General features: G+C 39.1%; 1 protein-coding gene across 13 annotated transcripts; it reads right to left on the bottom strand.

The window, feature by feature from the left end:
* Nucleotides 1-3,407: 3,407 nt before the first annotated feature.
* Nucleotides 3,408-10,174, bottom strand: LOC131221120 (disease resistance RPP8-like protein 3). 13 transcript variants are annotated; one of them, XR_009159001.1, is made up of 6 exons: nt 8,696-9,756; nt 8,198-8,450; nt 7,686-7,928; nt 7,180-7,438; nt 6,726-6,936; nt 3,408-3,908 (listed from the first exon to the last, which is right to left on the bottom strand). XR_009159001.1 is itself a non-coding variant. In XM_058216247.1 (2 exons), the coding sequence occupies exons 1-2, from the start codon at nt 7,040-7,042 to the stop codon at nt 3,650-3,652; spliced, it is 576 nt and encodes a 191-aa protein (XP_058072230.1). In that variant the 5' UTR covers nt 7,043-7,173; the 3' UTR covers nt 3,408-3,649. The 13 variants fall into 13 exon arrangements, 1 of the variants encoding a protein (XP_058072230.1); XR_009158998.1 differs by having other exon boundaries at nt 7,184-7,438; nt 8,696-9,751; XR_009158997.1 differs by lacking the exon at nt 6,726-6,936 and having other exon boundaries at nt 7,184-7,438; nt 8,696-8,870; nt 8,975-9,742.
* Between the last annotated feature and the right edge of the window lie 4,399 nt (nt 10,175-14,573).

Below are 14,573 nucleotides of genomic sequence, written 5' to 3'. Positions count from 1 at the left end.
ACCTTGATGTATGGGTTTTATCCACGCCGTTCATCAAAATTTCCAGATCATTTTAGGGTATGAGCCTAAAAAATGAGGCAGATCCAAGGCTCAAGTGGAACACACCACAGGAATCTACCACCGTTGAAACCTTCATAGGGCCCACCGTGATGTTTATTTGCCATCTAACTTATTCATAAGGTTGCATAGACGTGGATGAAGGGAAAACACAAATGTAAGCTTGATCTAAAACTTGTGGCCCACAATAAGTTTTTAATGGTGGACGTTCAATCCCCATTGTGTGGTCTACTTGAGCCTTGGATCTTCCTCATTTTTGAGCTAATGCCCTAAAATGATCTGGAAAAATGGATGAACGGCGTGGATAAAACCCCTGCCTTTCTGTCCAGGCAGGGGCAGGACACAATCTCCTTCCATCATTTTTAGGAGCTTTGTCCACATTTGTGGGCCATCCCTTCAAAATTAGATCCTGCTAAGATAAGAAATTTGCTAACTCCACACGCGTGTGAGCGCCTGCCCATCAACCTGCAGGCACACGTGTGCAAGATCTGAGTTTTCTATCCATCAGGTGGGCTACATTGCTTAGATCTTCTAAACCTAGAAATCAGGTCATTTCATACCTCAGATTGACCACATCATTCAAAATAAAACGATTGCTAGTAGAAATCGTTTCGACCGTTAATTTTTGCATTGTAGATTTGGAGCCGCCTGATTTTTTTCCGGCAGAATATCTAGGAATTGTTTCAAATAAGATGGAAAGCTTAGATCTCGGACACGTGTTTCATTTTGGCATATTAAGTCATAGATCCGATGTCCACCTAATCAAGGTCCCACAGAAATTGGACACGTGGTCAATGCCAATTGATAAGGACTGTCCATTGGGGGAGGCGTATTTCCTGGGAAAGGCTTTCGCAGGAAGATCCTGCGCTGGGAATCTAGGTGGGGCCCACTTTGTGAGAAATCCACCCCGTCCATCAGTTTTACGAGTTCACTTTAGGACATTCGACCAACAACGAGCTGGATCCAAGACCCAAGTCGGCCACACCATGGGGAAAACTGGGGAAAGAAATGCCTACCGTTGAAACTCTCCTCGGATCGACCTTCATGTTTATATGCTATCCAAACCGTTTATAAGGCCATTCCCACTTGGATGATTTGGAAACAAAAGATCTTAGACTGATTAAAAAAACTTATGTGGCCATGCAGATATTTCAACGGTGTCACACTTTTTCCTCCCGTGTGGCCTGCATTGGGTCTTGAATACAGCTCATTTTTTGTCACACATCCTAAAATGAACTCGGAAAACGGATGGACGGAGTGGATTTCGCACAAACATCATGGTGGGGGCCACCTAGATTCTCAGCACAGGAACTTCCTGCGCAGGAAATCCGCGTCCGGAATCCAGCCCATCCATCTATTTTTCCAGATCTGTTAGTACATGGACCTAAAAATGAGGCAGTTCCAAAACTCAAGTGGACCGCAAGACATGAAACAGTGAGGATTGAATGTCCACCGTTGGCATTCATGGGGCCATAGAGCTTCGGATGAAGCTAATGATTTTGTGTTTTCACGTAGAAATGACCTTTTTAACGATATGGATGGTATATAAAGATCATAGTGGGACCCATGAGGGTTTCAACGGTGCTCATTTCTCTACCCGTTTTTTCCTTCATTGTGGCCTATGTACTGACATGATCTAGCAAAATGGATGGATGGATGAGGTGATTCCTCACAAACATCATCAATGGGCCCCACCTAGCTTCCCGTTGCAGGAAGCTCCGGCAAGAAACTTGTAGGTAATCCATGAGATATCCGTGACAGAATGATCTTAACCGTCAGATATATGATCCTAACCGCTACCTAGTTGGCCAAAAAGTATCGTTCAATCCATGAGATTTTTTTAGGATGTCTACTCAATTAGGTTTTGGACCTTAGTGAGGCCATGGATCAATGATCCGGACAAGGATTTGGTGGGCCCATTTTACATTCGACATGGCCAACCCACACCCTTCAATCAATGGCCCACCCAATGGTTCGAAAAATACAAGCTCCGATATTCGATAGGAAGGGGTCAAACATTAAATTCTCTATTGTTAGACAACCGGCTTGGATCAAAAATATATATTACGACATCTACACGAAGATAATAATAATAATAATAATAATAATTTTAAAAATTAAAATCTCAATATAATCCAATGAATAAATATGTACACATGCCAACATTCATTCGTGATGTTTGTGACTTTTTGAGGTCATTCCTGAAGTGGGCTCCTCCATGTAGATGCCTTGGCATAGAATATGGTGGAAGCACTCGTCAAGCACCAATGATATGTATGTTGGTGACTTTGTTTCTTCCAGTCCATTGCTTTCGTAGCCGCGGGGCCACTTGTTCAGTAGGACATGATAATCAGGCCTGGGCATTTGTAGAAGAAAGCCCCAATGAAGAGAGATTCAAAAAGACATCAAAAAGAGGAATTGAACTAACATTGATACTTATGCAACTCAGCAAATGGGTGGAGCTCGCACAAGAACTTGTTTTGCTGTGCATCAGTAAGTAATAAACTCTCTGGAGTTTCAACACGAGGTCAAGGGTTCAAGCATTCCCTGTGGAGCAAAACTAAAAGGCTGGGGCAATCAGTCTGAAAAACTAATGTGAAGGGGGTTTTGGTTCTTCTTCCAAAAGAAAATAAAACATAGAAATCCAACCGGTCATGCACAGACCAAGGTTAGCCAAGTCGCCGAAAAACTTCTGCTTGAAGACAAAAACTAGTCACTAATATGACACTGTTTGGATATGTCATTTTGGTCTTCTATGTCACTTCCCTATGTCCTTTGCATTTTTTTGGCTTATTTCTCAAATGTCAAAAGTAAAAAATAATAAATACCAAGCCAATCCACTCATTAACCAGGTTAACTAGAATGGATGTGAACCTGGCCTGATTTTAGAATAGGTATACTTTTAGAATACAAACCTGTTTTAATCAAATTGGCAATCTCGGGTGCCCATGGAAACAAGTGCCCGTTGACAGCCCTTGCTTGTAGAAAATGTATTTCATAGAGATCAAAGAAATGTATGGTTCACGGTAGCATTTCCTGTAAATTATTTAATTTTGAGGCTTAACTAGTATTGGGTAAGAGATAACTTCAACATTATAAAGAAATAAGGAACCATATAAGACACTTTTAGAATGTATGAAAAAAATTTGCAATAGCCATTTTAGACTACAAGGGTCCAGCTCCATGGCTCCATGGCAGACAGACTCTATTTCAACACTGAGATAATGGGATTGAGTGCACATGTGGTGTGGGTGTGGGTGTATGTGATGAGGATGTGTGGGGAGGTATGCAACTAGAGGCATGCAGACTACTGTGACATTAAGAAAACAACAACCTAAAACAATAGCACGGCAAGAAAGTTGATGATATAGTACCATCTCAAATACAGGGTCTATCACAAGTTCGCCTCTCACAAAAACTCGAGATGGAGTGATTTAAGCTGTCCGGAATTGAAGAGCCATGCGAATAACATAAAAAGCGTCAATGACAGTTCGCACTATGGCAATTTGATTTATTTATCGACAACTGGAAAATACAAGAACAAAGGATCCACCGACAGCAAGAACACAAGATATGACAAAAAGCCTATTCCTTATATGAAGGAATTTATCTTGAGGATCAAATATCTTCTTCTCCGAGACCTTGAGATCTTCCGGAAACACAGCACTAGAAACCCCGAAGCGAAGTGATCGACCAAGTGACTTAAGCCTTGAGATCCTTTTTTCATTCCTCTCCTAAAGGATTTTGATGGGGTTTTGGATTTATGACCTAGCCCCTCAATACTGAATCTGCATCTATTCATTCCGCCTGTATAAGACGCCAAGGATAATCTAGAGTCCAAGTCATCCAGCCTAAAACATAAAAAAAAACACCAGTAGAAACCATAATTAGATTCCTATTTTGCCACAGTACTCGAGAAAATAAGTGTAAATCCCATCATTTGAAAGAAAGAAGCATAGTCAACACCATCCTCGAAATGCCATAATAAAATCATTTTCAATCCAACTATGAAAATTTTCAACATGGGAGATTTTTAAAAAAAATAATAATAAATAAATAAATATATCCGAATTGAGAAAAAAACACGTGTTTCAAACTTGTGTTTGCACAACACGTGCAAGTAGACTTGGTGCAGAGCAGGGATGCAGCTGCTCTTAAAATGTCAGGAAGTTTGAGTGCAAGCAATCAGGTGCGAGATGCCAAAGCAGGAGCGGTGGCTCGGATGTAAGGCTCCTCGAACTCAGTTTTAGATTTTAAAATGAACCTTAGAAGCTTTATGAAAAGAAAGCTTATAGAAGATGGACATGCCAAGAAAATTTTCAATCCGGCATTAGAACAATTGGAACCCTCCAAAATAGAATACAAAGAAATGGAGAAAGCATTGCCTTTGTATCTTTGAAGCAGTATCTAATTCAAGTGATTAACAGCTGATACAAAATCAGGTCAGTACTTGTGCTAACTGCAAGAAAATTCAGAACAAACATGCTATTGTGAAATTGTACATCCTCCATGCAAGCAATCATCAAGAGAAAAAAAAAAAAAACTGCAAATCTTCTTCTATAATGATAACTACCTTTCATGTTTGTGTTAAAAAAATAATAATAAATAATAAATAAATAAACAAAAAAAATTTTAAAAAAAAAATCAGAATACCTCACTTTTATGAACCTAATTGTTAAGTCCGCACATGATTCGGATTTAACATTTGCAAGAATTAAAAAAGAAACATTTTTAAGTGGACACACTTGGCATCTTTGTTTTTGTCATCAACCGTAGTTAGTTTCATTAGAAATAAGTTTACTATAATAAAGGATGATTAGTTGATTGCTTTAGTTGAGTTCCACCCCGACACCCTAACATCTCGCCTTCCTCTTCTCCATTTCTTATCTCCTTATTTCTCATTCTACATTGATTCAGAGTGGTAATATCTGATGGACAGATACTACCGCTCCATTCTCTCTCCTGCTTTGTTCCACTCAGGAAATCATCACCATTCGTCCTTCTTCTTCCACGCAAGATATTAAAGAGCTGATTGATCTAAAGATTTTTGTTGTGTTTGTGAAGTCAGGCAGCTGATATTATCAGCCTTCAAGCAGTGAAGGTTTTCTTTTTTCAGCAGTGGAGATATCTCCCGATCATGGAACTGATGTGAATCTGCTTTATTAAACATTTGTTATTAGTTGTGGGTGTAGTTCACTCACTTGTTGTGCGGTTTTGTACATGTCTCAATGAGAGGATTTTGCATATTAATGGTGGTTTAGTGGCTCAATGGTTGTTGAGTTTATTTGGCTTACTATTTGAGGAGAAGATTCAACAGGCAGGAACAATATACAGAGAAGAAGCAATTGAAGAATCATTTCCAATCATGTTGTGTTTGAGGTGGCCCAATCTGCATCATCTTCTTCCTATGAGTTCCAAGTTGGGCATGATCAATATCCATGATCCAGCTTGAGGGGAAGTGTAAGAAAATACATAATGGTATGTGTGAATGTTATCTATGTACTCCTGCGTAGCTTCACATTTTCTCGAGTTAATATATGTGTGCGCAGGCGCACAAGTTAGTCTACCCTCCCTCCCAGTTGAGAAGCTCAGTTTATTTAAATTTCGATCCTTAAATACATGGTAAAAATTTTGGTCAAAGAACAAGCAAAAAAAAAAAAAAAAGAAAAGAAAAGAAAGACACAAAGTCAGGATCAATACAATTTCAACTCATCAAATGGATTAAAAGAAGGCCAATGGCCACATATGTGTATATCTATTGTACATGAGTTCAGTATGTAAAATTAATGGAGATATGGAACACAACCAATGTTATCAAAATCGTTATCATATCGCAAATCATAAAAGGGGTTGAATCATATCGAATTGCAAATTGTAAGATTTTTTCTGATTTTAAAATTATACATGTAAAAAACAAATGAAAAAATAAAAGTAAATCAAAAAAGATTAAAAACTCATTAATCATCCATTTCCCATCAACATGTACCAAAAAATCAATGCATAACATAATATTATCAATTGAGAAAATTATATGGTAATTGGAATACATATCATGATATTAAAGGATTCTTGTCTTTTACCTTTGTTTTCTTTTGTTGTCTTTTAAAAAAAGTTACCTTAAAAAACATACAAGAGTCCTTTAATAATTTTGTTCTCGTGTACCTTTCTTAAGTGTAGAATGATGTTAGAAAAAATGGCATTCAATTGCATTGTAAATAGTATATTGATGTCTTTGTTTTGGGTTTTTTAATGTCAAAATCCCTAAATCTCCTCTTGCCTCTCTCCCTCTCAAAAGGAAAAAAAAAAATGAGGGTATATTTGTTAGGGGAGGCCTTTTTCATGTTTTATGAGCAAAAGGGTACAAAGAAGGAAGAAAAAATTGAGTAAAAATTTTAAATTTTTGATTTTTTAACTAATTTTTTTGCCCATTTATGTAATCTAATTATCGTACGATTCATACGATTATCATACAATTATTTGGGATTTGCGATTAGGGTGTACGATTCAAATTGTAGACCCATACAATATGATATGAATCGTACGAAGATCCATACGATACGATATGAATTGTACAATTTTGATAACACTGAGCACAACAGTTTAAAGATGTGTCCGTAAATAAGTGTACTTATGGATGCCAGGATAAATAGTAAGTCGGTGTGCTTTACATGAAGAGAGAGAATGTCCCCATATGGATGCCAAAAAATCTTTCTTCCTTAGCTTTTGAAATGGGGAGATCTACATCATGGATTCGGCAACTTTTAATTCCCCCAATAGAATTTCTTTGCACTATTTGAACTAGAACTCTTTGGATTAGCTCCTCCAAGCATTCTTCAACTTCCTCCAATATTCTGGCCACTCCAAACCGTAAGGATCTTCCTACAACCCACAATTCAATCAATTTCTTAGTGGATAACTCATAGTCTTCTAGAAAAACTCCAAGACAAAGAAAGCATGACTTCAAGTTAAAAGGACAGACTTGCATAGCTCAAACTTAATATTCTTGAGACTTGAAAGTCTTGGTAAAGAAATTTCTCTTGATTCTTTCAAAGCATTTCTAAGTTTAAGCTAGAGCACATAATGGAACGAAGGTATGGAGCATGATAGTTTAAAGAAGCGTACTCACAGATGCCAGATGCTAAGATGAATAGCAAGTTGGTGTGCTTTACATGGAGAGACGGAATCTGGACATCGAGAAATCTTTCTTCCTTGGCTTTTGAGATTGAGATATCTCATAGAACAATATAAATTTTGCAGCTTTTAACTCCCCCAATGAAATTTCTTTCCACTATTTGAACTAAACCTCTTTGGATTAGCTCCCCCAAGCAATCTTCTGCAACTTCCTCCAATGTTTCAACTACTCTGAACCGTAAGAGTCCTTCTGCAACCCACAATTCAATTAATTTCCTGGTGGAGAACTTGGTCCTCTAGAAAATGTCCAAGATAGAGAAAGCATGACTTTAAGTTGAAGGATAAATTTTTATAGCTCAAAGTCAATATTCTTGAGATTTGTTGATAGTATTTGTAAAGAAACTTCTCTTGATTCTGTCAAAGTATTTCTAAGTCTAAGCTGAAGCATGTAATGGAATGGAAGTATGGAGCAAAGCAGTTTTAAAAAGTGTACTTACGGATACGGATGCCAAGATGAATAGCAAGCCAGCATGCTTTACATGGAGAGAGTGAATCTATCTGCATGGACGCTGAGAAATCTTTCTTCCTTGGTTTTTGAGATGGGGAGATCTCATAGAATATCATGGATTCGGCAGCTTTTAACTCCCACAATGGAATTTCTTTCCACTATTTGAACTAGACTTCTTTAGATTAGCTCCTCCAGACAATCTTTCGCATCTTCCTCTAATATTTCAGACACTCTGAACAATAAGAATCATTCTTCAACCCACCATTCAATCAATTTCCCATGGAGAGAACTCATGGTCTTCTAGAAAACTCCAAGACAGAGAAAGCATGACTTCAAGTTAAAATGGCAGATATTCATAGCTCAAACTTAATATTCTTGAGATTTGTATAAAGTCTTTGTAAAGAAATTTCTCTTCATTCTTTCAAAGCATTTCTAAGTCTAAGCTAAAGCACATAATGGAATGAAGGTATGGAGCATGACAGTTTAAAGAAGTGTACTTACAGATGCCAGATGTCAGGATGAATGGCAAGTTGGTGTGCTTTACATGGAGAGGGAGAATTTGGACGTCAAGAAATCTTTCTTCCTTGGCTTTTGAGATGGAGAATCTCATAGAACATCATGGATTCGGCAGCTTTTAACTCCCCCAATTAAATTTCTTTCCACTATTTGAACTAAACCTCTTGGATTAGCTCATCCAAGATATCTTCTGCAACTTTCTCCAATGTTTCAGCCACTCTGAACCGTAACAGTCCTTCTGCAACCCACAATTCAATTAATTTCCTGGCATATAACTTATCTTCTAGAAAAAGTCCAAGATAGAGAAAGCATGACTTTAAGTTGAAGGACAGATGTTTATGGATCAAAGTTAATATTCTTGAGATTTGTTGACAGTCTTTGTAAAGAAATTTCTCTTGATTCTTTCAAGCATTTCTAAGTCTAAGCTGAAGCATGTAATGGAATGAAAGTATGGAGCAGAGCAGTTTTAAAAAGTGTGCTTACAGATGCCATGATGAATAGCAAGCCGGCGTGCTTTACATGGAGAGAGTGAATCTATCTGCATGATGGACGTTGAGAAATCTTTCTTTATTGGCTTTTGAGATAGGGAGATCTCATATAATATCATGGATTCGGCAGCTTTTAACTCTCACAGTAGAATTTCTTTCCAATATTTGAACTAGATCTCTTTAGATTAGCTCCTCCAGGCAATCTTCTGCAACTTCCTCCAATATTTCGGTCACTCTAAACAGTAAGAAAACTTTTCTTTCCTTAATAAGAGACCTCTTATGACAACAATTGCAAGAGGTAGACCATGACATTTTTCCACATTTTATATTGGAGGCAGCCGATATTTTTTTCTAAGAATGTTTTGTTACAAAACAATTCCCAGCTCTCGGCTTCTCTTAAAAGTCGTAGCCTGTGGAGACGAGATCTAGCTATCCACATAAAAAGCTGATCAATGTCCATCGCAGAATGTTCTTTTAGTTTTTCCAACACCACTCATTCCAACTACAGAAACCACGCATCGCCGAGCCTCACAATCGCACTCGATCAATCTCACCACCATGATTTCTACATCTTTTTGAAAGAAACCAACGATTCGTGTTTCTTCTGGTAATGAAGCTCGGCTCTGCTCTCGCGATCTTCCGCCCATAAAACCTGTTCCATGTCCAGCTTCGCCAAGATCTTGAACGTTGTAAACCGACCTCCTCCAAGAGATCTCGAGTAGCTTCTTCTTTATACGTTCGATCTCCGAATAGAACATCACGTAAGCAGAATCGTTAGAATCACAGCAGAAGAAATGAGTTGCCCGCATCGATCTTCAGCACAGCTTCGACCTGCTCGATCTTATCACGGGCTCGAGAAATCCGCGTTCTTTAGAAAAGCGACGAAATCGCTGTGGTTTTGTAGGTAGAGCGGATTAGGTGCGGCGTAGGCCTCACCCAAGATGGTGCGGCACTTACAGTGGGGCCCACCTTGATACATGTATTCTATATCTACACCGTCCATCTGTTTCCCCAGATTATTTTACGTTAAGGTACTAAAACTTAATTACATCCACACCTCAGATGGACTACACCGTAGAAAACAGTGGTGATTGACCATTAACAATTTATAATGGCACACAAAAGCTTTAGATTAAGCTAATAATCATTTTATCCCTTCATCTAGGTTTATGTTACCTTATCAACATGTCAGATGATAAATAAACATTAGGTAAACATTAAATGTGCCCTAGGAAGTTTTTAATGGTAAGAAACTCAATCACCAGTATTTCTTATAGTATGGTCCATCTTTGATTTGGATCTGCTTTAACTTTTTTAGCTAATGCTATAAAATGATTTGGAAAATCGGATAGACGGCATTGATATATATAACACATACATCCATCTGGACCCACAGTAAGGGCCGCACCGTCTTGGGTGTGGCTGTGGCTGCACCTAATCCGGTCCCTTTTAGGGTTTTCAGTGGGCCGGGCTGACTCAGGACAGGTGTACCTGGCTTAGGTATCAGCGTAAAGGAACGGGCTCGGGCCTAAAATTTAAGCCCGTTTTCCATTCTAGCTGGATTTAGCTACATAGGAAGGGGGGCGAGAGTGTATTAGGTGCGGCACCGACCTCACCCAACACGGTATGACCCTAGCCGTAAGGCCTATCTTGATGTACTTGCAGTACATGCACGCCGTCCATCCATTTTTTTCGTTTAATTTTAAGGCATGAGATGAAAATAAAAGTATATCTAAAATTTAGGTAGACTACACTACAGAAATAGTGGTGATTGACCGTTCAAAATATCTTGTGGGCCACAGGAAGTTTTGGATCAAGTTAATATTTTGTTTTTTACCTTCGCCTGGGTCTGGGTGATCTTATTAAGCTGGATGACAAAGAAAATTTATGGTAAGCACTCGGAAGTTTTTAATGGTGAGAGTCCAATCACCGCTGCTTCCTATGGTGTGGTATATTTTGAGATTTTTATCTGCTTCAATTTTCAAAATCATGCCTTAAAATGAAGTTCCGTCGTATCTTTTCCTGTGGCCCACCTCAATGTATGTGTTGTATATTCACACCATACATACATTTTTTTTTTCAGCTCACTTGAGGGCATGGTCCAAAAAAAATTAAACATATCCAAATTCAAGTGAACCACATTAGAGGAAATAATTATCATAGAACACCCACCATTAAAAACTTTGTAGGATCCATCATAATGTTTGGTTGCCACCGAACCTGTTGACGATGTCATATAGACCTAGGTGAAGGGGAAACATAAATATCAGCTTGAACCAAAACTTTTGTGGCCCACAATTTTTTTTAAAGAGTTTTTTGTTTTTTGTTTTGTTTGTTTGTTCGAAGAGTCAATTACTACCATTTCCTGTGGTGTGGCCCACCTCATATTTAGTTCCTCGTCATTTTTGGGCCCAAATGAATTAGAAAATGGATGGACAACTTAGATATACAACACATACATTGAGGGTCATTTCTGGGCCCAAATGAATTAGAAAATGGATGGACAACTTAGATGTACAACACATACATTGAGGTAGGCCCCATGGAAAACAATTGATGGAACTCGACGATGAACCAATAGGGCTTATCCATTGACACCGATAGAGCTCCTCGAGATTGAAGTACTTAGAAAGCTTGGGTCCTCCGGGGGTCCAACCAGACTAAATCATCCATGACATGTAGCACACAACATCCACCTTAATACTGTGTGCTGCTCTAAAAGCTATGTGGGCCACATCCTAATGTATGTGTTTTATCCATGTCATTTATATCCATTTTTCCAGCTCATTTTAGGGCATGAATCCAAAAATGAGCCAAATTCAAATCCCTAGTGGACCACACTATATGAAACAACATTGATTGAACACCACCTTTAAAAACTTTTTGGGAGTTACAAAAGTTTTGGATCAAATTGATATTTGTGTTTCCCCTTCATCCAAGTTTGTGTAACCTAATCAATAGGTTGGATGGTAAATAAACATTACAATGAGCCACATAAAGTTTTTAATGGTGGGTGTTCAATCTAGGTTTCCTGTGATATGGTCCACCTGAGATTTGGATCTATCTTATTTTTGGGCTCATGCAATAAAATGTACCATAGATGAACAACATGGATAAAACACGTCAGTCATGCTGAGGTTCACATAGCTTTTCTAGCAGCACTATTTCCAAGTCCATGATATAATCTTATTTAGTTCTCTTTTATTTTTATTTTTAATTTTTTGTAATTGATGTCTTCAAATAGTCCCTTCTTCAACTTTTCCTTCAGTTATTTTCATTTGGTTTTACGAGAAGAGAGATGAATCATTATCCTCTACTTAAGGTAGGCTCAAAATGTGTAGGCAACATGTTCATGTTTATGTGACATCCATTTGGTCCAATAATTGTAGCACATTATGTTAGTATATTTGTTGAATTATTAGACCCATCCAAAACTCAAGTAAGCCACGACCTTGGAAATAATAGGAATGAAGACATTCACCCTAAGGAACCTCTTAGGCCCACCATAGAGCTTCCTATTAAGTCAAGTTTTGTGGGCCCTATTGTTATGTGTGTTAGACATCCACACCCTTCCATGGTAAACCATGGGCTTAAAAATCATGCAACTCATAAATTAGGTGGGCCACACCATAGACAACCGTTGAGAGTATACGTCCACCCACAAAAACCTTACATAGGAAATAAATAGCCGATAAATAGCCACGATTGACCATTAATAGGCCAAAAAAGTTTTGGATCACGCTAATTTTTAATTTTTCCACTTCGTGACCCCATTAACAAGTTTTGAATGACAAATAAACGTTAGGGAAACATACATTGAGTCGTTGGAGTTTTTAATGATAAGACAGCCAATCACTACTATTTCTTATGGCATGGGCTACTTGAGAATTGGATCTCATTTTTAGGCTCATGATCTAAATGATATGGCAAAATGGATTAACAGCGTGGATATAGAATATATGTATCATGGTGGGCCGCATGGTAAGGCATGTCTAGCTTCCATAGGGAAAAGGTTTCATGAGTTGGGACTAGAGCTGGGCATGTCTGACTCGATTCGGTGGATCTAACCCAATCCGAACCGAACTGACGGCCTAGATCGGTACAGATCGAGTTGGGTCATTCAGATCCGAATGTTTTTCGGATCAAGTTCAGATCGTGGTCAATCCGGACAGATTCGATCCGAAACCCGATTCGGAGTGGATAAACCACATGCATTCACAGTGGGCCCTAACAGAGTTTACTCAGTACGATAAAAGAGCCATTACGGAAGCGGATTTGCTGGTGTACCACACACCAACTATATAGCTGCTGTAGGTATGTGTCGTCTGAAGACGAGTACTGACGCTCCTCGAGCTCCGAGTTGTACGAACGGTTCAAAGGAGATCAAAGTTATATGGGCCCCACAGTGATGTATTTATTATATCTACACCGTTCATATATTTTTAGAGATCATTATAAAGCATTATCCAAAAAATGAATAATATCCGAGGATCATCTGGACCACACCACAAATACTAGCAGAGATAATGATTTTCACCGTTAAACAATTTGTGTGGTCCACTTGATAGTTAGATCTGTCTTATTTTTCATCTCAAGCCTTAAGACGAACTCGCCAAATGGATGGACGGTTTGGATATAACACATATCCCATGATCAGACCCACAGAACGTGCTAACGTCAATACAGCAATGCACTGTGCACAACTGCACTTTCGAGCAACATCAATGCACTTTCGTGCACAGCACGTCAACACTTACAGAGTCATGAATGCATTGTCTGGTTTTTAAAAGGGAAGGAGAAAAAAGAGAGGGAGAAAAGAAAACGAAAGGAAAAGGTGGGGACGAGGAGAAGTGGAATAAAAGCAGTGGAGCGTGCTTTGCTTCTTTTTTTTTTGTCAGTTTGCAGGATCAGGTGGGGCCTATTTTTCAGTTTGCAGCATAGGGTAGGCCCCACAGAGGAGGTCCATCGCTGAAAGGGAGATGTGTTTGCATCATCGGAGGGCTGGGTGGGGCTCCTCTTTGGTGGGTTTTGGCCCATCATAGCCTGTTAATCGCGAGGGGAGATGTTTCGCGCCCAGCGAGGTTTTGTAAAAAGGAGAAATGCTTCGAACTTCCTCTCACAGCGCATGAAGAGATCACGCATGTGGGACATCAGGGCCACACGCACGAAGGGCATTCGTTAGTCATATAGACTACTGGAGATTTTCTTTCATGCCATCGCTCAAATGGGCCACACCGAAAATAGCAGCAAGGATAATGATTTTCACCGTTAAAAAATTCGATCTAAATCATACCTAACCCAATCCGACTCGGTTTCCCTGATCGAGTCGGACTCGGTTCGGATTAGGCCAACCGTGCATCGGATCGGTTCAAGTCAGATGTCCAGGACTCGGTCTCAGATCGGATCGAGTTCAGGTGAGCCTATGTAAATTTTAGACCAAATCAAGTTGGACCCAATCTGCTCTGACTCAGTCCGATGTCCAACTCTAGTGGAACCTCATGAGAACTTCCAATGAGCTCAAGCTCTGTGGCCCAATTGTTATGTGTGTTGGACATCCACACCATCTATTAGATGCAATCTTCCATAAGCCTAAAAATAGGTGGGCCACACACAACTGCAGGTGGGCCACACACAACTGCTGAGAGTAGACACTGACACATAGAAAACTTCTTGATTATTTGCAGAGCCAACTGAGATGTGTTTCAGACATCTAACCCATCTGCTATATGTGTCCCACTTAGATGAAGGGTTACACTAAATTTCATACCATTCCAAAAGGTAGGCAGTCCCCAACAAGTGCTTTTAGATGTTGTAGACATGATTTCCCACCCGAGTTTCATATACGGTTGATTTTTTATTACATCCCATGACCA

Source organism: Magnolia sinica, chromosome 12 (assembly GCF_029962835.1).
Source record: "Magnolia sinica isolate HGM2019 chromosome 12, MsV1, whole genome shotgun sequence".
Taxonomy (NCBI): Eukaryota; Viridiplantae; Streptophyta; class Magnoliopsida; order Magnoliales; family Magnoliaceae; genus Magnolia; species Magnolia sinica.
This window is presented reverse-complemented; position numbering and strand designations above follow the sequence as displayed.